At 45.4% G+C, this 22,892-nt stretch overlaps 1 protein-coding gene and 1 long non-coding RNA gene across 7 annotated transcripts; one reads left to right on the top strand and one right to left on the bottom strand.

The window, feature by feature from the left end:
• The first annotated feature begins 728 nt into the window (after positions 1-728).
• On the top strand, positions 729-16,890 carry FAM124B (family with sequence similarity 124 member B). Of its 5 annotated transcripts, none has more exons than XM_088670833.1 (6): positions 746-895; positions 5,133-5,167; positions 8,144-8,253; positions 9,103-9,419; positions 10,667-11,409; positions 14,293-16,890. In XM_088670833.1, exons 5-6 carry the CDS (start codon positions 10,678-10,680, stop codon positions 14,947-14,949), a joined length of 1,389 nt encoding a protein of 462 aa, XP_088526959.1. In that variant the 5' UTR covers positions 746-895; positions 5,133-5,167; positions 8,144-8,253; positions 9,103-9,419; positions 10,667-10,677; the 3' UTR covers positions 14,950-16,890. The 5 variants fall into 5 exon arrangements, with proteins under 5 accessions (XP_088526957.1, XP_034989389.3, XP_034989390.3 ...); XM_088670834.1 differs by having other exon boundaries at positions 794-895; positions 9,103-9,458; XM_035133499.3 differs by lacking the exon at positions 9,103-9,419 and having other exon boundaries at positions 741-895.
• On the bottom strand, positions 14,011-22,808 carry LOC118093786 (uncharacterized). Of its 2 annotated transcripts, XR_015950284.1 has the most exons (4): positions 22,293-22,721; positions 20,116-20,586; positions 16,989-17,088; positions 14,011-14,806 (listed from the first exon to the last, which is right to left on the bottom strand). It is a non-coding gene; the product is annotated as an uncharacterized LOC118093786 (long non-coding RNA). The 2 variants fall into 2 exon arrangements; XR_004693690.3 differs by lacking the exon at positions 20,116-20,586 and having other exon boundaries at positions 22,293-22,808.
• Between the last annotated feature and the right edge of the window lie 84 nt (positions 22,809-22,892).

The following is a 22,892-nucleotide window of genomic DNA, read 5'->3' as shown; positions in this document are numbered from 1 at the left end:
CCTAATGACAAATAGGGACCCAGGTGGCGCTGTGGGTTAAACCACATAGTCTAGGGCTTGCTGATCAGAAGGTCGGCGGTTCGAATCCCTGCAACGGGGTGAGCTCCCATTGCTCGGTCCCAGCTCCTGCCAACCTAGCAGTTCGAAAGCATGTTAAAGTGCAAGTAGATAAATAGGGACCGTCACCGCTCCGGCGGGAAGGTAAACGGCGTTTCCGTGCGCTGCTCTGGTTCACCAGAAGCAGCTTTGTCATGCTGGCCACATGACCCGGAAGCTGTCTGCGGACAAACGCCGGCTCCCTCGGCCTATAGAGCGAGATGAGCGCCGCAACCCCAGAGTCGGACACGACTGGACCTGATGGTCAGGGGGCCCTTTACCTTTACCTTTTAATGACAAATAATTACAATGACAACAAATAAAGGCTTGACATATCTTGCTTTTTGCATGTCATGCATCTATCTCATATACAGTATTGGTTTCACCTTTTAAGTCGCATTACTGAAATAAATGCACTTTTCGACGATATTCTAATTTTCCAAGTTTCACCTGTATGCCTGGCCCTTTCCCTATCCTGTTTAAGTAAAAGGGGATTTAGGACTGGCTGGGGGGCGCAGCTTCGCTCGTCAGACGACTGCGTTCCCGCCCCCCTCCTGCGAGCAGCTGCTAAAACCCGACGCACGCGCGCGGGTGGAGGGAGCGCGGCGGTCCCGCCTCCGTGTGGCGCGCGGAGAGGGCGGGCCGTGGCGGGAGAGCGCAGCTTAGGCAGAGGCGAAGCCGGCGTCCCGGCTCACTTGTTGCAGGATGGGCTGCAGGCGCGGTTGGCTGAGGAGGCGCAGAAGGCTCCGGTGCGCCTTCCCGGCGCAGGCACCATGGAGCCGGGCGCTGGCTCTGTCAGGTAGGTGCGGGGCTGCCGGGGTAAGCGCTGGAGCCGCTGGCCCGAGCGTTTGTTGTTTGGTATCCAGGCTGCGGCGCGTCTCTTCGGACTCCGGCGTTGCGCCTCCTTCCATTATCTCGAGTCCCTTTCCTGCCTTTTCTCCAGCGAGGATGGCTGGTGGGTGCTTTTCCCAAGGAAACGGGAACGATAGGCGTCGCCTGTTGGGTTTTCCTCCCGGTTGGGGGGTTGCTCTTTTAACCCCCCACCCCCCACCCCAAGGGTCACGTTGCCAACTTTGTTGCCCAGACTTGCCAAAAACTTAAAATGCAGGCTCCTCCAGCCCAGCCCTTCCTAGTCTCTCAGGGAACTGAAGAGCGCTATGGTTATTGTTTTTTTACCGGATGGAAGTTGGGAGCAGGAGAGAAATGCAGCTTTAAATATTTTACCTTGTAAAAGTGGCGTGAGTCTGTTTTTAAAGTTTTTTTCAGGGTCGTTTTTCATAGGATTCCTTGTTTAATTGCCCCCCCCCCCCAATATTTTTGTTTATTGTGTATTTTTTTTAGTCAATCTTGTTTAAATTTAGGCTGCCTTGGGTCCTGCAGTGCAAAAAGGTCGGCTGGGCTAAGCAAAATCAGTCAATCAATTAATCCATTAATAAAATCCAGCTTTTTCAGACCCAGAGCCCACCTTTAACCCATTGGCAGTGCTGCTGTTGTGATCCACCTTCGATCAGGCTGTGTGAGCTGGCAGTGGGTCGCTTCCCACCAGCCAAAGGCAGCTGGTGCAAGTAGTCTCATGGGGCTGAGAAATGGGTAGGGTGGAAGAAGCTGCCTCAAACCAAAGGTCTTATCTAGTCTGGCATCCTTTCCATCCTCAAAACAGCCACCTAGATGCCTTTGGGGAGCCCGAAAACAAGAGCATGAGGTCTGTAATCTTCTTCCTCTTCTGTTTTCCTCCAGCGACTGGTATTCAGAGGCAGGCAGCCTGGGCTCCTAACATGTATTATTCGGATTGTAAATGGTTACTGTATTTATAATTACATGTATTTATAGAAGTATTTCTGTGCTTTCGTATCGTAAAATAGGGTGGTGAGTACAGAACACCATTAAAAGCAATACAAAGAATAATTAAAGTGACTGCAGAGCTTGTCTGCATAGAAAGGTCTTCAAGAGACTCCTGAAACTTTGCAGGACTAACGCAGCATGGGACCAACCACCAACTTCTAGTTGAGGCCAGTAAGGTGTCTTTGACACAGGGATGATGCTGTAAATTTTACATTGTTGTGACCCACTCAGAGACTTTATGGTGAAGAGTGGGTAAGTAGTAGTAGTAGTAATAGTAGTAATAATAATAATAATAATGCTGTCATGACTTGTATCTATAGCCTTATTCCCATAGCGTTTGTCTGTAAGAGTCCTTTGCGGATCAAGTTTTAGCTGCAAATAACAACTTCCCCTTTTCCTTTCACCACTTTAAGGAGAAGCGCAGTGCGATCCTCTGTTATGTTTGTTCAGAAGTTCAGGGAGACTTGCTTATACAAGAATGTGAGGGATTGTAGCATTAGGCTTACTTTGTAATACCTAGGAGCCTCTGAGTAAGTTTCATTGGGGCTAGTTTGAGTAGACATGTGTAGGATTGTGTTGTTAAGCTTGCAACACAATGCACCAGGCATTATTGGTACTGTCCCCAAAACGGTTTTTTTTCAAATGACTGCTAGATATACAGTTTATTCTCTCTTCCCATCACACACACACACACACACACACACACACACACACACACACACCAAAAACCCGTTTGTCTTCCACTTATGTACACATCCTTCACTCTCCCAAAATCTGGATGTGTACTTATTACAAAGAAACCACGACCCTCGCTGCCTGCTTACTGTTTGGTGCAAAGTGGGTTTGCCATGCTGTTCTGTTGTTGAATGAGGAGCAGATAAAAGGCCATATGATGAAACCTTTGCAGTATCAGTTTTTATATACACATATATTTGTATTTGGCTAAATCTGTTGTGTGCTTTTTTAAAAAAGAATATTCACAAAATGATGTACATAAAAGCAAAAGTAAAAATGCAAAGAAGTAATATATCAAGAGGTTACCAGGGTAGCTTCTCCTTATTCATCCTCTTGAATAGGTTATTTGAGAAATGTGACCTTTTGACTTGTGTTAACTTTGGTCTCTGGCTTCCCTGCCTGCAGCTCCCTAAGAACTGCTATGGGAACAGTTGTGCAGCCTCCAAGAAAATGAGGTGGTGAAGGGCAGGGAGGATGGAAAGAGAAGGGAGATTATACGGCTATTAATCAATTGTTTTGGCATTGTGATGGTAAAAAGTGACCTATCTGTGGGAACAGTCATTATTAACGTAGCACAACTTGGGTGTGTGGCACTTTAAAAAGCAACATAAGCAAAATATACGGTAGGTACCTCCTGCCAAGCCTCTTACAATCTCTTAATTTAGATCAAGGAGTTGGAGACAGGCAAGAAAATGTTGTTACTCAAGTAAAGCAGAATCTTATACATACTTAACCTTGAAGTGATTATTAATGGCACTTCTGAGTAGAGGTGTTTAGGATTGCTCCATTAGTCTTCATCCCCAACTAGGGGTGGGGTGGGGTGGGGGAAACTAATGGTGCAATCCCTTATCCCATTTACTTGGGAGTAAGCTCCAGTGAATTCCATTAAATTGACTTCTGAGTAGACATGGGTGGGGTTGCACAGTAAGGGGTTAAACCGGTGGCCTCAAAGAAGTGCATTTTGAGTTGGGATCTGGAGGAAGAGAATGAGGTAGCAACATTGCTGTGATCTTTAGAAGGTGGGTCACAAATCAGAAGTTCTCAGTTTTCGGTGCAAACTATTATCAGCATTGAATTTGCTTCTCTTTATAAGCAAAGGGAAATCTGCCTTTAAAGCTTCTTATTTTGGATATTTGAACGGTTGAGACGCAACTGATCTAACTAAATTGGAGTATCTTCTCTTGCTTAATAACGTAACTATTATGCTAACTTGGACCATGTTTAACACAGACCATCATTCTTTGCAAGAACCCCACAGGCTTTTGGCGTTTGCCTTGGGCTGCCATCTCCTTTGTGTCCATCCCTGATACAAAGAACCAGCTTCTGCTCAGGAATATGAAAAGTGTGAACCCCTCTACCATAACAGCACGAAACTGGGGTACAAGTACTACCCAAAGCTCTCACAGCTTTGTCTTTTTTGTTGTTGTTCACAAAGATTTTGAAGCATAGAATTTTGGCAGGTGGGAAGAGTCAGGGAAGACGTTCATCCTTATGAGATAACTACTGACTCTCTTGCACGTTTTTCTGTGCACAAGAATGTTAAGAGGGTACAGGCCAGGGGCCTTGCATGGATGGGGCAGGCTACACAGTGACAGTATCATAGAATCATATAGTTGGAAGAGACCACAAGGGTCATCCAGTCCAACCCCTTGCCAAGCAGGAAACACCATCAAAGCATTCTGACATATGGCTCTTGGCATATTGGCTGTGTTTGTTTAGTGGTGGATCAAGTTTTAAGTGTTAGAATCATAGAATTTTTGGAAGGGATTTTGAAAGTTGAAGTAAATTTTATCTGTTTTAGTATGTTAACTTTTGTATGTTTCAAAGTACTTTGCCATTTTTTTCTTGATTCCGCTGTTTCATCTTTTGGTAAACTGGGTGAGGTTTTTGTTGCTGTTTTACACAATCAAGTGGTGTATAAATTTTATAAAATATGTAATTTATTCATTGATCCAGATCAATGTGCATAGTAGTCCTGGGCTGAGCTTCATCTAGAGCAGTTTGCCAAACTTGGGTCTCCAGCTGTTTTTGGACTACAACTCCCACCATCCCTAGCTAGCAGGACCGGTGAAAAGGGATGGTGGGAATTGTAGTCCACAAACAGCTGTTTGGGAAACTCTGATCTAGAGTAGCTCAAGGCACCTCCAACAGCTAGGTTAATTCTTCCCTCCCCAGCAGCACTCTGCAGGAAGATTTCCCCACCTCCCTGGGAACAGTGATTGAAGTATGCTCCCCGCCAAGCCTTATTGTAGTGTGAGGGGCACTTTGGGGTAGGGCATCATGTACCTGGCCCATATGACTTGCTTAAAGCAGTCCTAGCACCAGTTGGCAACCTCACCACAAAGGAACTGTGCCATTTGAAAGCACCCGTGTTAAGTAAAATCAATATGGTATGGCTGGACTAGATTATCCAATGTACCCCATATGTACCAATGTACCAATAACTTCTGTTTTTTCAGGTTCCAATGCAGTGGATTGACAGCATTTGCTACAAGTAAGTAATCCTTTCCTTGCAGTATATATGCTTTGATTAAGGAAGGGATGCTAGAGATTAGATGCTGAAGTCCTGAAAACTAGTCCAGAAACTTTAGTTGGTTGGGTTATTTCCATTCTCCTTGCAGTCTGCAAAGTATAAAAGCCTTAAAGGTAAAGGTAAGGGACCCCTGACCATTAGGTCCAGTCGTGACTGACTCTGGGGTTGCGGCGCTCATCTCACATTATTGGCCAAGGGAGCCGGCGTACAGCTTCCAGGTCATGTGGCCAGCATGACAAAGCTGCTTCTGGCAAACCAGAGCAGCACACGGAAACGCCGTTTACCTTCCCACTGTAGGTATCTACCTATTTATCTACTTGCACTTTGACGTGCTTTTGAACTGCTAGGTAGCAGGAGCTGGGACCGAGGAACGGGAGCTTACCCCATCGCAGGGATTCGAACCGCCGACCTTCTGATTGGCAATTCTAGCAGCTGTCTGAATACCGATAAGGTGTTCTGCTTTATGGGATCTGGTACCACACATCATCCCCAAGTGCAGTTCTTATTGAAAATGCTAAGAACTCCAAATGACTCAGACTGGCATGAATTAGCGTTGGACTTCCTTCCCGATGGACATATATTAGTATATACACATCAGCAAATCAAACTGGTGCCAAGAGGACAGATGCCTCCACTCATTCCAAGCTCCCCACAGTCCAATGTAAGGCAGTTTGGTGTGCTCCGCCCATTTCAAATATACTTTTTATTATGTCCATACAATAGGAATATATTTTTCTATTGACGTTAGGGAGACACCCCAGGAATTCCAAATGGCCTTCGTTTGACATAGCATTGGGAAGTTTCATCCTTTGGGAACGCTACTCCCAGCTATTGTGTTTACCATCCCAGTGAAATTTACTTGATTTTCTCTTTCATTCTGATTTTCTTTATTTTTTTGCCAGGGTTATAATTTGAAAAGGGACCAGCTTTTTGAGGCTCCACGAACAGCTCAAAAAGCCGCCCAGAGAGGCGGAAGGAACAATGTCATGCCAGCTGCAGTATAAATTACCAATTAGAAAAGCTGTCATGGGTGTGTTTCATGTGAGGACAAAGCATGGGCTGTTTACGACCAGAAGGCCAGAGGGATGTGCGTATGCACGCCTGCTGCTCCCATAAAGATACCCTTTATCTTTCTACTCTAAAGTGGAGAAAGCTACAAACTTTTATTAAGAATTTAAACTTTTTATTTTCGAATAGAAAGGATGACACTATTAACACAAGCCAAATGGTGTTTTCTCAAAGGGACTTTGTAAAAAATACAAAAAATACAGTTTATAGTTATTTGGGGTCTGTTGAATTGCACCTCCTAAAAAGTATTGCATTACCTGTTTGGTGTGCTCAATATTGTGATCTATCTTAATTGTACAAGGGAGCAATCCTTGCTCCTGTCCAGGAGAGGGGACATCACAGCTGCATTCAAAGCCCTGCTGTGAAAGCCAATCAGGCTGCAAGGTAGAGGTGGGTGGTTTCTTCCCCATTTTGCAGAAAGAATCAGTAGATGATAGATGTACTTGCTGAACTTGGGCCACATTGGGTCTCAGCTCCACCCCTCCCTTCCACAGAAATACCTCTATTGTGTGGATCTTCTGTGGTAGGGACACGGGTGGCGCCGTGGTCTAAACCACTGAGCCTCTTGGGCTTGCCGATCAGAAGATCGGTGGTTTGAATCCCCACGATGGAGTGAGCTCCCGTTGCTCTGTCCCAGCTCCTGCCAACCTTGCAGTTCAAAAGCATGCCAGTGCAAGTAGATAGATAGGTACCACTGCGGCGGGAAGGTAAACAGCGTTTCCGTGCGCTCTGGTTTCCATCACCGTGTTCCAATGCGCCAGAAGCAGTTTAGTCATGCTGGCCACATGACCCGGAAATCTGTCTTTGGACAAACGCCAGCTCCCTCAGCCTGAAAGTGAGATGAGCGCCACAACTCCATAGTTGCCTTTGACTGGACTTAACCATCCAGAGGTCATTTACCATTTTACCATTCTGTGGATTTACACTAGCTGTTGTCAGTGGAGATCTCATTGAGGGCAGTTTCTACCCACCTCCAATTTTGATAGGTGTAGATAGAATATATACAGCAGTGAAGGACCCATATTGATGGATCCCAGAAAATGGACACAATCGCTGCTTCCTAACCCCTTCCAAGATGGTGGATTGTGGGTTAGGATTGCTTTATGAGGCTGCAGCCGTGTGCATACCGGTACTCATCCGGGAGTAAGCCCTGTTGAATATAGTGAGCTCTGTTGAACAGGATGGGACTTACCATCTGAGTAAATAGGCATAGCGTCACATTGTAAAGCAAGCAGGGATGAACGGCAGTTTATTTCCAGTGCATATCAATTGTGTGTGCTAATTCATAAGTCAGTTCTGTCCCATTTTTGCATTCTGCACCTTTTTGTCATCTGCAAATTTCTTATTTAAATACCGTATGTGTTTTATACTGGTTATCCTAAAGTATTTGTTTATCCAAGTATTTATATATGTCTCTCTTGCAGAACATCAGGGCAGCATATAGCAATACAAAGACCTTTGAAAGCAACACAGAGCAATCATTAAAATTTGCTTAGGTTGCTAGTAATTTTAAACCACTGCATAGGACTATTAGCAACCCCCTCCCCTCTCCCCTGCACAGAGAACATTGGACTGTTTGGAACCTAATTATTTTCATGGTAGACCTATTGAGATTAATAGACCCAAGTTAGTCATGTCAGTTATTGTGAATGGGTGTCTTCTGAGTAGGACTAACATTAGATGAAATGACATTTGGAGAAATACGAAATCTAAATGAAAACCTCATTCCAATCACACAGTATTTTGGAAGGTTGGGATCAGGTATGTTCGCATTCCTTAAAGCAAGTACCTGGGAAATTAGATGAGCGAAACAAATGTAGTGATATGGAATTGGTGAAAGTTTTAATAGGTACTGTTTCTTCTCTCCAGCTCCTCTCCTCTCAATGGAAGTAGTCAGTGACTACATTGATTGGGATATTGATCATCTGGGCTTTGTCCACAAAAATTACTTTGGACTCGCAGACTCAAAGAGCAATATGGTAATTTTTTTAAAAAAAATGCATCAAGATAGAGAATAGTGAGCTATGTCATGACTCAAGCTCATTAGCCTTACATTTCTTATCCCGATGCTGCAATATTTTAAACAAGAGATGCCTGGAATTGAATCTCTTGTGTGCAAAACCATGCGATTTAAACCTTGGGCTATGGCCCTTCTTACCTCGAAAACATCTTTTAAAATATACACTCCCCCTTTTCCCCCTAGCTCAGTGTGGGTGTCACAAAAACCTTCACACAAAGAAGCAAAAAAAAAAAAAAAGAGGGCGGGGGGGGGGGGTGGCGAGAGAAGAATACAGCTGCGTCCGCCAAAGGATGAGGTATTGTTGGTGAAACCCATCTGAGTAATAGCTAGGGAAACAGGGCAAGTTGCTTTGCTGCATTCACACTTAGGGAAATTAGGGTTTTCAGTAAGATAGAATATTAGCATCCCCCCCCTCCCACAGGAAGGTTGTACAGGAAAACAGGAAGCAGGTGGTAATTACTGATAATGGGATAATTGTTGTATTGTGTGATCTCTACCCCCCTCCTGCCATTTTGCTTTAGGAGCTCCCCAGAAAGATAGTTTTAAGCATGTTGTATCTAAGCAACACTACAAGCAGGGCCATCTTTTGTTTGCCTTTTGCAATGACATGGGAATGGGATTCTTGCTATCATTTGGCGTTTGCTTTACGTGCATCTAGGACATCCCCAGAATGGGAAACAATGATCCTATCACTTTTATTCTTGCCTTCTTTAAACAAAACATAGTTTGCAATATAGCTGTTCTAGTTTGCATCTGACACTTCTAATTTGCATAGAATTTGCATGACACTACTGTACCTATTTTACAGATGGGGATCAGAATCATTTCAGAAAGCAGCCACAGATTTCCAGCCTGGGGAAATCGCATGAATCTTTCCCCTGGGATTGGAGCTTCCCAGGGCTGCTCATTCTGTGGTTAGACATCACTCAACTGGCCCTGACCGTCCTACTGAATCATTTAAATGTTAACATAGCTACGTGGAAGCTATTCCTGCATGGCTAGGGCTGTAGCTGGCAGAAATCGAGGCTTACGACTGGGGAGAGCCTGGTTCAAATCTCCGCTCAGCTATGAAGCTCGCTGGGTGACCTTGAGCCAGTTACATTCTTTCTCTCCCTACCTCACAGGGTAGTTGTGAAAATAAAGTGTGTGTGTGTGTAAGAATTTGTAAGTCACCCTGGGGTCCTTGGAGATGTGGGATAAAACAATAAAACTTGCTTAAATACTCTAAAGCAGGCATCCCCAAACTCAGCCCTCCAGATGTTTTGGGACTACAACTCCCATCATCCCTAGCTAAGGGGACCAGGGGTCAGAGATGATGGGAATTGTAGTCCCAAAACATCTGGAGGGCCGAGTTTGGGGATGCCTGTTCTAAAGCAACCACGTCCAACCTGGTGCCTTCCAGATATTTTGAACTACAACAACTACCCAGCTGAGGCTGATGGGAGTTGTAGTCCAAAACTGTTGGAAGGCACCAGGTGGGGGGGGGGGAGGCTGCTCTAAAGGATTGAACCAAAAGTGTTTTACACTTTCAGGATTGATCTCAAATCCATGACATTGGTAGCTAGGCAACAAATAAACAGCTTACATTTCTAGGAAACTCCCTCTGACACACGCGTATACACTCACACTTTGCTTTGAGATTGCTGTGAGGAAATGAGGCCTCTGGAATAATTGGTGCAGTGCCATATGGCAGGATGTGCAATAGCCTTGCATAAAGGCAGCATTTAGAAACAGTTTCCCTGAAGTCTTGCCTCTCTTGAAATTGCTTCTTGGGAGATAGACATCTGTTATCTGCAGCACCCACATTGGATTCCCTTTAGTTGTCCTATGTCTTTTTAGCCTTTTTTTAAAAAAAAGGTTTATCAGCACAGGACAGAAGGGTGTTGTCTCAGGAAGAGTGCTACCGTAGCTTTGTAAACACAGACCCCAACACTTGGCATAGAGATTTGAAGGAGAAAACAACACTGAGTCTTTGAAAACATTAGCATCACCTTGCATTTGCACAGAGATGGTGGTTTACGAGGGTTGTGTTAAGATCTTGAAAGAAAATCTGGTCTGGATTTTAGGGATTTGCAAATGTAAGGTAGTCGTCCTAAGTATAGAGCTCTGGCTTGGGAGCTAGGAGATGCGAGATTTCCCCCACCCTTGTCTTATCATCACATTTCTAACACCCAATATGCAGGTAATAAAAAGATTAATCTCTTGTGTTAGTGCCATTCTGAGGTCTGCAGAGCATATAGAGGAGCTTAAGTGGGAATCGGTTCGGAAGTGCAGAGTTGATTGTTTTACTTTGGTGTTTGTTGCTGTGTGTGATATCCCTTAATCCGTAAGCACTGAGGCAGCTCTTGTATTATTCCTTGTGTACTTTCAAGGTCACTATACAATGGATGGAAGGGCAGACTCGTTGGTGATGACTGTGCACTTGCTTGCCAAATGTGGACATGCGTTGCCCTTGCAGCAAGCCCTCAATCAGCTTCAAGAATGGATCTGCCTGGACGTTCGCCTCTTCCTTGTGTCGGAACGCACTTCTCCCATAAAGTATTATGAGACGTACCGCCAGAGGAGCTCCAGGTTCCCTGGGACATCTGTGTTACTTTTCCTGCATGAGGACTTGGGGGAAGAGCGGATTTTCCAAGTCCACGACTTTTTCCAGCACCCGCCGTGGCAGCGAGTCCACCTGGAGATTGCCAGCAGGAAGCTGTCGCCCCATACCCTTGAGGACCAGGACTTCTACGGGCTGGACGAGCACATGCCCGTGTGGGGACTGAGGCAAGTTCATTACGGCACGGAAATCTTGCGCGTTACGCTCTACTGTAGCTTTGATAACTACGCCGATGCAGTGAGGCTCTACGAGACAATCCTGCAGAAGGAAGCGACTGTGCAGAAAAGCAGCTTCTGTGCCTTCATGCTGCACGTGACGGAGAGCATTGTGGTCCAGCTCTGCTTGAAGCAGCTGCCTCTGGGAATATGCGTGGACTCGAAGGAGTCTTCGGTGTTGCAGTTCAAGGTGCATGAAATCGGACAGCTGGTACCGCTTCTGCCTAATCCCTGCATTCCTATTAGCAGCACTAGGTGGCAAACCGAAGACTACGAAGGGAACAAGATCCTGTTTCAGGTATTGCTCGGTTTATAAATGGTGGGCAGAATCTGCAAGGGAAGGGGGAATGGCCATGGCTCAGGGGGCAGAGCATTCACTTTGCATGCAGAAGGTCCCCGGTTCAATTCCCAGCATCTCCATGTAGGGCTGGGAAATACTTCTGTCTGAAACCCTAGAGACCCAGTGCCAGTTGATATAGACCATACTGAGCTAAATGGACCCAAAGGTCTTGACTCAGCATAAGGCAGATCCCTATGTCCACCCGGTGAACCTCTCTTTACTGCATTGGATATTGCATTAACACAGCAGTAGACACTGTGTAAGACTGCTTGGTGTTGATGGTTTATTGAATTATGATCGTAATAATCATAATCATAATTAATAATAATAATTTTATTTATGCCCCGCCCATCTGGCCGGGTTCCCCCAGCCACTCTGGGCGGCTTCCAACAAAACATTAAAATACAGAAATCCATCAAACATTAAAAGCTTCCCTAAACAGGGCTGCCTTGAGATGCCTTCTAAAGGTCTGGTAGTTGCTGTTCTCTTTGACCTCTGGTGGTAGGGCATTCCACAGGGTAGGTGCCACTACCGAGAAGGCCCTCTGCTTGGTTCCCTGTAACTTGGCTTCTCATAGCGAGGGAACCGCCAGAAGGCCCTTGGCGCTGGACCTCAGTGTCCGGGCAGAACGTAATGCTCTCTAAATCTATTCATAACCCTTTCCCCCCTTTTGCGTTTATTTCTTTTAAGAAGGGGGGTGCCCATGCTCCTGTACCCCAGTTGAAGCTGAATATTTATGTTGGGATTTCTCTCCTGCCTTCACCCTGAGTCACAACGTTAAAATGATGGTTTTTACTCCAACAAAACTGGGAAGCGCACCACGGAAGTCTAATAGGAATTAAAATTCCTCATACTTGCTTTGCCTTTAGCCATTAAAAGACAAACAACATGCTAAAATGCTTCTGGGAAGTGTCTGGACTTCAGCATGCTTGTAGGCAAGTCAGTTACTGTTTTGCAAAAATAAGTCTCCCAGGGAGGGGGTGTATTACAAAACATGCTTTAAGAAAACGCCACAAATCACTGTTATAGCTATATGTGAAAAATGTATGTGAACTTAACTGCATGGACCAACTCCAATGTGTTAGGGAGTTTTGTAGTTTCAGGGCAGTAGCAGGAACACCCTCTCTCCCTCTCCCCCTCTCTCTCTCTCTCTCTCTCTCTCACACTCTCTCTCTCTCTCTCGTTTTGCTTGGTCTTTGTACATGGTTGGTATATCTTACTGGTGTCGTGTGTTTCATCTCTTACCAATCTATATTCATAAAAAGACTTTTAAAGTCAGGTGCTGGGAGCCTGTGGCCGTCTGTATGTTGGACTACAACTCCCATAATCCCTGACCATTGGCCATGCTTGATGGGGGGTTGGGAGACTGATGGAAGTCCAACATCATCTGGAGGACCACCCTGTTCCAACTGCTTTCATAACACAAAACACTTTGGTTTACAACTACATCCAGTGTTAAGGTAATGCACCAGGGCTATAAGTATCGCTCATGGGCTGCCGCCTCCTGGCTATGGTTTGTTGTGTTCTGTAGCTCAACAAAAGCATCTCACTGTGAGTGGGGCATATCTGGCGCAGCCTGCTTCCATGAAATGCCTCAACTTGTCTTACAGGACAAGGAGATGTCTCAACTGGATGTGAAGGTGCATGAGGGCAGCACTCTTAGGACGCCACAACCTCTGCACAACAGCTGGGTACAATGCTGCATCTGGGGACTTTAGAGGCCAGTCCCAGTGGGGAGGATACCCAGGAATGGGATAGCAGACACCGGTGCAAAGGAAATACTTTACTAAGGAGGAGGAAAGAGTTATAGACTGCAGAAGAAGGAAATAAAGGAAAGCGGTTGTCTTGAACCTCAACAAGGGCTGAGGAACTAGAGGAAAGAAGAGGGAAGAGACTGGGGCAGTTAATTTTATTGGTGAGCTAAGAGAAGTGAAAGGAAGGAAGAGGGAACATAGAGAAAGTGTATATTCACATAGAAAGCAATCTGGTGATGAAATGGAGTAAGCAGATTCTGAGCAAGGGCCTCAGCACAAAGTCTGAGGATCTTTGGGACCTGTTAGGCAGGGCAACCTTGAGAATCAGATTCTGAAGTATGAAATACTTCAGCTTTACACAAATAGCTGCCATTTGAAATCCAGAGATGACCAAGTTGGTGAATCAACTAGGTGCCCTAGGCTCAAGAGAATTTTCTGTGATTCTAGTTAAGGTGCTAAGTTACTACATGAATCTGCCATGTAGGTGTGCCAATAGTAACACTGATTATGAACCTGGGTCAATCACTCAGCTCTGGTGTGCAATTGTTCAAATCTGTGTGTCTCCATCATTTTCTCCTCTGTCCATTCAGAGAATAATATTGGTTTGGAGGTTGTTTTTTTTAGGGGAGTGAAGTCAAAATATATTCCTGATGGATTAATAAAGATTGCCATAAGGGCAAGAAATGCTTTCACCAAAAGGATTTAAAGCATTCCCTCACTGAATACTGTTTTCAAGCGGTGTCCTAATGATAGTTCGTGTTTGTATGTTCTCACATGTATTTGTTCGGATTAATAAACCTTAAAGTTCATTGTAAAAACCAAATATAATGCTGTTTCATAACATCACATTTTGTAACAGCAGCATTGTATTGATTCTAAAGACTATCTATGCCAGTTTCGTAAGAAAAATACAAACATACATAATACATCACTTTTCGCTATCTTCTTCCATGAGTTTTTGATTTAAAAGTTCTTAGTAGAAGCCTCTTTAACTATTGATATGTGGATTCTGGTTCCACAGGGGCAGGTGGAGACTTGATCACATGACAGATGATGCCTAACCTCATTTGTTTGTTTTGTTTTATAGGTTCAAGGCAACTCGAAGCACACTGGGAATCAAGACTCCTCTTCTAGTTGGCACAGCCATGAACACAAGGAAGGGCCCCTTCACTACCCCTGCAGTCCATCTCCATTGGCCATAAGAAAAATTGCAGTACAGCCCAAAAACCGGACAGTTCGAGCCATGAAGAATAAAAGCAAATCCTCACGAGAAGGTGCATATGCTCCAGGAAGTATTTGCAGTCACTCACCAAGCAACTTTTGCTCTTCATCCCAGTCATATAGTCCAGCAGGTTCTTCTCGCCAGGGCTTAGGCCCTTCTCAAACGAACTTGGCCACTAAATTGCGACATTCCAGTCATGAACTCTGGCCTTGTCAAAGGGTGGAGGAGACCGATGTTGACACAGGCAACAAAGTGATCCTTTCCGACTGCAGTGATTCGCCACTAAGTAGATTTTCACAAGACATACAGAAAGCGCTTCTTCAGTCTCAGGCATCCTGCTGTCTGTTAACGGGATCAGGCTCCACGATCAGCTTGCACTCTGAGGGCAGAAGCAATCTGTTGTCATCACACATCGCCAAGAGGAATAAAGGATCAGAACAGGTGCCATCAGGTTTCCCCTTGGGAGCATCCGAAACAAGCCATGGATATGGAAAGGATGAGGAAGAAGAATTCTTTATATGACTTTTCAAGTATAAATCTTGTTCTAGATTTTAAGTGCCTTATTTCTGAAATAACACTAAAGAACAATATGTATGCTGCACAACGACCCTGTCCTTGTGTAGATACCCCAGCTGCCTATACTACCTTTTATGTTAGTGTTTAAAAAGAAAGGCTAAACGTAGTTTGCAAGAGAGCAAAGAAGGTTATGGACTAGGGACTAATGCTAGGAGTTTTAAAAAGAAGAGGAGGACTGTGAGAGAAGTTTCACACACTGGAGGATTACTGTGCAATAGATTGAAACAAGCCATTCATTTCAGTGCTCCACAAGCTCACTAGAATTCATTAGCAACCTGGGAGAGATGAACCTGTTCTGCTTCTACGAGCTTTCAGCATCCCTGTGCTGCTACCAGTTGGTGGCACAATATTTCCACATTCTAGAGAGATGCGCTTAGCTGTGCAGAAGAACTTCGCACTCATGTGACCAGAGATCTGAATTCATGCAACAGCATCTCATTTAAGAGTCTCCGGGGAGCTGAACGGCTCTATTCCCATAGTTTGCATTTGGCTCCTCTCTGTGAGGGAGCAGCACACTTTGGGATTATGACTTTGCGCTAGGTAGGAGACTCCCAGTCATCATGATGCTGCAGTTTGCTAACATACGAATTTTACGTGTTTGGTAGGTTGCGAAGTATATAAACTTCATGTCACACAATGTGAACTGAACGCTTTGGCTTTAGAGCTAGGATTGCTGGGTAACAGATTGAAGTGGCCTAGCTTGTGAAATCCCGTTTCCCTTGTGTGTGCTTAGTCCCTGTTGAAATCTGAATGTATGGGGATTCTTTCTAGGAGATCTGTTTTTATTATACTTGGTAGTGCCCTATAGCTGATTCTTGCATCGCATGGTGACTAGAGATAGAATAGACTCACCGGTCTGAGTTTGGGGCTGCCCCTGTTTCCTCTCCCCCCTCCCCATTGCCCCTTACTGGGAGCCAGTGTGGTGCAGTGGTTAAGAGTGGTAGACTCGTAATCTGGGGAACCGGGTTCGCGTCTCCGCTCCTCCACATGCAGCTGCTGGGTGACCTTGGGCTAGTCACACTTCTCTGAAGTCTCTCAGCCCCACTCACCTCAGAGTGTTTGTTGTGGGGGAGGAAGGGAAAAGGAGATTGTTAGCCACTTTGAGACTGCTTCAGGTAGTGATAAAGCGGGATATCAAATCCAAACTCTTCTTCTTCTTACTTACACAAGCTGTTCAAAACTGTTCTGCTGCTTATCTCTTGGAGTCTATATCCCGTGTCATCTTTTTGGTTTCCCCCATGAACACTAGGAAGCACAATGTCACTCTATGATATTACTCCAGCTACTGAATGAATCTTGGCTGAGCCCAAAGGTTTGCTTCTACTTTTGCTGGCTTCACTAATGATACTTTATAGCCAGACCTAGAGCGCAGGGAAATGGATACCAATCTCCTTGAATGTGCTTTGACCCTATCACATTTCCAGCATGTGTGCCAGAGGAGGAGTTGAATGGGATATGCTCTGTGGAAGTTAAGCCTTGCCTCAGGAACATTAAGGTATGCCAGCATATGAGTGTGTAGAATATCATGACACATATGGGTAAGGTGGTGTTGGATCTGCCTGGCTGGGGTAGGGATTTGCACACCCAACCCTTTGGGAATGTACCAGCATTGGCTGTTTATAAACAGCTGGTGGCTTTGGAGACCTCCACAGCATGACTGGGGAAGGATGTCTGTCTGAAATGTTAACAAGCTGCTGCCAGCTGGGTAGGTGATACTGAGCCTGGACTGAGCCACGATTCGGCCTTAGTGCCAGGCAGCTTGCTTACAGCAGCGACCTGAGCAAATGTGTTTTTCTCTGTCTAATGATGCAATAATTCTTGGCATTGTTTTCATAGCATTCCCCAGCTGTGCCACATTAAAAAATAATAATGCATTGTTGTCATGTACTGCTGTCTCCTCCTATGAAATGTACGGTTCATCTTGCAGCATTCTTATGGGTGAGGAAAGGGCCTATTCCAGAAATAAGAGCATCATTTATACTTACAAAACAGGAGCTATATTTTCAAACACGTCATCTTCTGCTCTTTTCACTTCTATGCTCTTGCCCACAACCTCCAATTAGAACATTCTTCAAACCAGAGTCTCTAACAAGACATAAGTTAAACCAGCAAGTGGTTATCTTCAAGGCCTTACTCTGTATGCAGGAGGGAAACTGCAGAATTCTGAGGTGGAAAGTTACCGTAGGAAGGGGAAGAGCTGAAGAGATTATGAAGGCAGTGACGAGAGTTTTAAATGTGAGAGGGGTCCTTTGCTCTACTTGTGAAGGTGCCCATGGAATCTGCCAACCCAAGGGTTGCCAGTTTCAGGGAAGCTTGCACACAGTAAACTATGTGTATGAAGTGGCCCTGAAGGTCACACACCTTCCCAGCTATTTCAGAGTTTGTTCACACTTCAGCAAAGGGGAAATCTGCCAAGTGTCTTCAGGCGGAGCACTTAAGGAGAAACACAGAGAAGGATCCATGCATGCAGGCTCATCCCTGGATAGTGGCAATGTAATGGTAACACCAAGTAATGCACTGGATATATGAAAGATGCAATATAGATCATGCACCATCAACACAGATTTCATATCACCTCTCATGAGTTGAGCCCATTTTTTTTTAAAAAAAAATATTGAGACCATTCCGCTCAATTCAGCTGAGAGTCACCAAGTGATGGGATATCAGATGTGCTCAGTTCAATTCTCTCTTCCTTTATAAGGTAAAGGTAAGGGACCCCTGACCATTAGGTCCAGTCATGACCGACTTTGGGGTTGTGGCGCTCATCTCGCATTATTGGCGAGGTCATGTGGCCAGCATGACAAAGCCACTTCTGGTGAACCAGAGCAGCACACGGAAACGCTGTTTATCTTCCTGCTGTAGCGGTACCTATTTATCTACTTGCACTTTGACGTGCTTTCGAACTGCTAGGTTGGTAGGTACTTTATAAGGTAGTGTAGGGCATTAAGCAAAATGCACTCCCATTTCTCAATGTGTGCTCTATGAACAATGCACTTGTGATTTCCTGCTTCAATTCGCACTTGGGAAATAAGGTCCCCAAATAGCAGGCAATATTGTGCCAATATTGTCACAAGGAACACCTGTTGCATACCAAGTCAGGCCATTGGTCCATATAGCTCGGTGTTAGTCACTCTATGGGCAAATAACCCATGGACCTCCATGTGTTGCCAGATTACCACTCCCATCACCTCTGGCCAGTGGCTTTGCTGCCTGACGTTGGTATCCAACAACATCTGGAAAACCACAGATTTCCTATCCTTTGGACCATGGCTCTCCAGGGTTTGAGACAGGATTCTTTACCAGTCCTACCTGGAGATATCGGGTTGAACTAAGGACCTTGTGCAAAACTGGGCTATGCCCCTTCCCTGAGAAGGGTAGTTGAAAAGCATGTTTTTTAAAACCTTGAACTAAGAAGATGCCTGCTGGATCAGCCAAAAGTCCATGTAGTCCAGCATCCTGTTCTCACAAGGGCCGATGAGAAGCCTGCACATTGACCAGCAGTCTTCCTACTTGTGCTTCCCACCAACTGGTGGCCTTGCGTGTAACCTTTTGCATGTGGTCTCAAGACACTGCAAACTGGCATTAAATGTTGTTTGCAGAATTCTGACATCCAGCTAAATAGCTATGTTAGTAATTAAAGTATGTTGTAAAGACCTCTGAGTACTCCATTAATGCATGTACTTTTCCATGTAGGGTTTGTCATTTACAGATTCATTACCTCCAGGGGGGGGAAAGCACAATATGAATGTTTAAATATGTTTAAGATAATGTCAGAAATGAATTGATGCAGTCTGTGCTTTGCTTTCCACTGCAGCCAATTAGTATGCAGAACATCATTCTCCTCTGCCTATTAAGAAAACAATTCAGCAAACATCTTCATTTGCTATTGCGATTTTCAACATGAAGGTGTTTTTGTTGCACACACACACCCTCCCAGCCAAAGAGCACTGCAAAGAATAAATCATGGCAATTGTCAGCCATCGGGCATGCCCAAGTGCTGCAGTGATTTAAATTATCAGTTGCCTTGCATTGCAGATTGGCAACATGGATGCCATTGGGTTGGGTCAGGAGGACCAGGGAGGCAGAAGTGACGTTGGGGAGGGGGGGGGGGAGTGCAAGGAAGTGCCAAAGTTTGCAGGCACTGCTGGATGCAACATTAGGCCTCAGGCTACAATAGCATCTTTTGTCTAGCCTGAAAATAACAGCAGAGTACTCTTTGCTTTGCTTTTCTGAGCTTCAGCTAACTAGTTACCAAGGAGCTGGAACAGCATTCTGTGGCATCTTGAAGACAAAACCTGAAAAGCTTTGGGATTTCTGCCCAGTGTGCCCTGACCCTAGGCCTGAGAATATGACTATGGACAAACTGAATCTCTGCTGCAGCAAATGTCTCAGACAGACAGACAGACACAGACACACACACACACAGAGTGGTGGGATAGATTTGATTTGATTCTTTTAACAAAAGAACACGTTCCTAACCTATGAGATGCTTTGTGCCTGGGGTGATATATATTATGAAAGTTTATATGTAACTGTCCTGAATGAATAAATGAAATAATTGCATAGGTCAGCTTTCGCCAACCTGGTACCCTTCAGAAGTTTTGGGCTGCAACTTCTATCAGTCCCAAGCAGTACATTGGCAGACGGTGGCAGCATAGACCCAGAAGAAGAAGAAGAAGAAGAAGAAGAAGAAGAAGAAGAAGAAGAAGAAGGAAGAAGAAGAAGGAAGAAGAAGAAGGAAGAAGAAGAAGGAAGAAGAAGAAGGAAGAAGAAGAAGGAAGAAGAAGAAGGAAGAAGAAGAAGAAGAAGCAGCTATACCACAGGTGTGGCTAGCCCCAAGCCTGGCAGTCTGAGCTGGCTTTCCGGACAATTTTTTTCTGTTCTCCCAAGACCCCAGCAATTTTGGCAGTGGTGGCAAAAAGGAAAAAATAATAAGGTAATAAAATAGGCATGACACGTGGTGGGGTGGGGAGAGAGGTTTAAACCCACCAGCCAGATGGGATGCAGATTGACACCCTCCCCAGTAATAAGACTGATCTATTGATGAGCATTGAGAGGGAAATAACCTGCACATAACAGCTGAAGAGTTGTGTCTTGGGCAGACGTACGTACCATGCTGGGGGCTCCAGAGACAAATAAATCCAAGCATTAAGACTCTGTAAATGTTCACAAAACGCCATGGTGAAAACACTGCATTAGAATAAGTTGTTCAGAACAGGAGAAGGTGCCGGCTGTTCCTGTTGAAATGCTTGCTTCAACTCAGCTGTGTGTGGTATGATCCCCACGCAGCATCGCCACCTTACGGTCAGAAGTGGCAACTTTCCCTAAAGGCTTTTTTCCTTTACTTCTTGCAGGATCTTGTGTTTAGCTCTTAATGCTATTTTCTCCAGTTCAGCTGCTTGCTGCCACTGCCCAGCATTCATGTAGCAGCACCAGAATGTTTACATGATGGATGCAGGAGCCCTCTGCATGCATGGAACCTGCCTGTGAGGCTGCTTGTCATGGCGCCTCCTTCCAGGGCTGGCCCAAGACATTTCAGCACCGCACCTGAAGGAGACGTCAAAATGGCATCTCCCTTTCTGTCTGGGAAGAAGGGGCAAAGGAAGGTGTACATCAGGAACATGGGTCAAAGAAAAGTTGACACTGGGATCTGCCGCCCTAGTGAATCCTGCCACCCGAGGCAATCGCCTCACCTTGCCTCATGGGTGGGCCACCCCTGCCTTCCATGTTTCCACCTGCTGGGTCTCCCCGAACCAGTGCTGAGGATTCCCTTAAAAGGGATCTGCCTGGTGTGTGGCCTGCTAAAGAACCCTTGGGAGTTGTCATAGGAGGAGGTGGGACCTCTCCTCAGTCGTCGGAAATACCAGCACCAAGAGGGCCAGCAACAACTACAGGACCAGAGTCACTGAGCGGCTTCGGAGGAAGGGCTCTACTTGTGAGTAAGCAATCCCTGAGGCGCCTTTTCTGCCGGCAGCTGTGATTAGGGTGTGGTCTGGGAGGCCAGGCGTCTCCCTCTTGAAACTTGCCGTTGATCGTCACCTTCGTGTTCCCTATGCTCCCATTAGGTGTGAGCAATATGGATGACCCTGTAAGACTCAAAGGCTTGGGTTGCTGTCGCTGAACATTATTTGCAAATGTAAGGCATTCCAGAATTCAGACACTATGTGAAGCGGCTTCTTCAAATATTTCAGTACAGCTGGTGTGCTGAATATAAGAGGTGTGCTGCTCCTTATATCAGATGTGAACAGGGCAATTTGGGAGGTCTCCAAGTAAAATTAAAAATAATTTCTCTCCTGCCATCCAATTTAACCTGCAGCTATGAGGGTATGGTTCTGACCAGCAGAGGGTGGTGTGCCCTTAACTTGCACCTCCCAGCGGACGAAACCATTTGAGACACCAGTTGTATAACAAATCAACACTCCTGATGTTCCATTAAAATGTGTGTGCTCCTAGTGTGGAGTCCTGACAACTCTGTCCTCTGATGCCTTTTCTGTGAGCATTGTTGGCAGGCTGTCACATCAGTTTGCATCTCTCTCTCTCTCTCTCTCTCTCTCTCTCTCTCTCTCTCTCTCTCTCACACACACACACACATATGCAGTAGGCCCCAAGTTATTTTTGGTTGAGTTCAGGGCAGGGCCGTCTTAAGTATATTTGGCGCCCTGGCGCCGTGGTGCGACGGATCCCTCCGGCGCCCCCGCCCTGCCTCGTTTCCCAGCGCAGCGGATGGGTGGGCAGGCGCCCTGGCGCCCTGCGCCACCCAGCCTGGCCGTAGGGCTGACCCTGGTTCAGGGCAGACTCATGACACCAGCCCTCATCTCATTCCAGAGAGGCACATAGTTAATAACAGAATAAAAATTGACATTGTATTTCTGAAATGGTAATATTTCAGAGAAATAATCCAGAATACTAATTTTAAAAAATCATACTGTGGGACAAAGTGTTCAGAAATGCTGAGAGAATGAATGTTTTCACTGAGAAGTTGTTTGGTGTGGATGTATCTCTGGACCAAGGACAGCCTTAGGAATCCTGTCTAGCTCTTTAATAACTTGATCTCAGGCACTGTCGAGATAGAACCGCAACTAGTGAATCTCAGCCCAATCACTGAGATAATCTGACAAGATCCTTCTACATCCCTCCCAAAAGAACTGACTGGAAGGAAAAAGGAGAGCCTTGGCAAAGCTATTCTCTGGTTGGCAGCTAGACCTGTCAGTCACAGAACTAAGCCCCACTTCCCCTCATTTCCTTTATACGGAGAGCTTGGGGTAAAATATCTGTTTTTACATACTCACTGTCTAAGTGCCTTTGTCCATCCGTATTGGTACCAAATCTCCGAGAAACAGCCCAGTTTGGCTTAGGTTGATTCAGAAGGTACCTGCTTCAGTTGAGATTTGTCAAAAATCCTTCTGAAATGTGATACTTTTTTGGCTCTGGATTTGGGATTTGTCTGAAGTCAATGCACATCTGTAATGTCTGAATAGCTCCTTGCACAGGAGCAAAAAAACAAGCTTTCCCCAGCTGTCACTCTCCCTTCTGTAAATCTCCTGGAGTGTGGCTGCTCATCTCCAGTCAGAATTACAAACTGCCTCCCTTTCCACTGTTCCGGGGTCTTGTTTCTTCTGCTTTGTGGAGCCAGGCAGGAAAGGGCAAAGTTTTCTGGCTGTGGTTACATGCAGCTCTGAATCAGAGTCTTGCATCACGCAGTTTCGCAATGTGAAGCTGTGCAGAGACTGTCTTGCTTGAGCTACGGGCCAATCCGGTGCCCAGGCAGCTGACACCATTGTCTATGTGAACTTCATCACAAAGAAGGAGTAGGCAGGGTGGCTTACAGCCCAGTAGGAGCGCTGAGAACATTTTATCATCTTTACAACGTGTCACAGAAATGGAAACAA

Source organism: Zootoca vivipara, chromosome 5, assembly GCF_965207765.1.
Source record: "Zootoca vivipara chromosome 5, rZooViv2.hap1.1, whole genome shotgun sequence".
In the NCBI taxonomy this organism is placed as follows: Eukaryota; Metazoa; Chordata; class Lepidosauria; order Squamata; family Lacertidae; genus Zootoca; species Zootoca vivipara.
This window is presented reverse-complemented; position numbering and strand designations above follow the sequence as displayed.

Excerpts from the sequence above, each read along its gene's own strand:
- FAM124B (XM_088670831.1), top strand. The coding sequence starts at position 802 with ATGGGCTGCAGGCGCGGTTGGCTGAGGAGGCGCAGAAGGCTCCGGTGC. Across the intron at positions 896-10,666 it reads CCGGGCGCTGGCTCTGTCAG|GTCACTATACAATGGATGGA; the intron begins GTAGGTGCGGGG and ends TGTACTTTCAAG. Across the intron at positions 11,410-14,292 it reads GGAACAAGATCCTGTTTCAG|GTTCAAGGCAACTCGAAGCA; the intron begins GTATTGCTCGGT and ends TTTGTTTTATAG.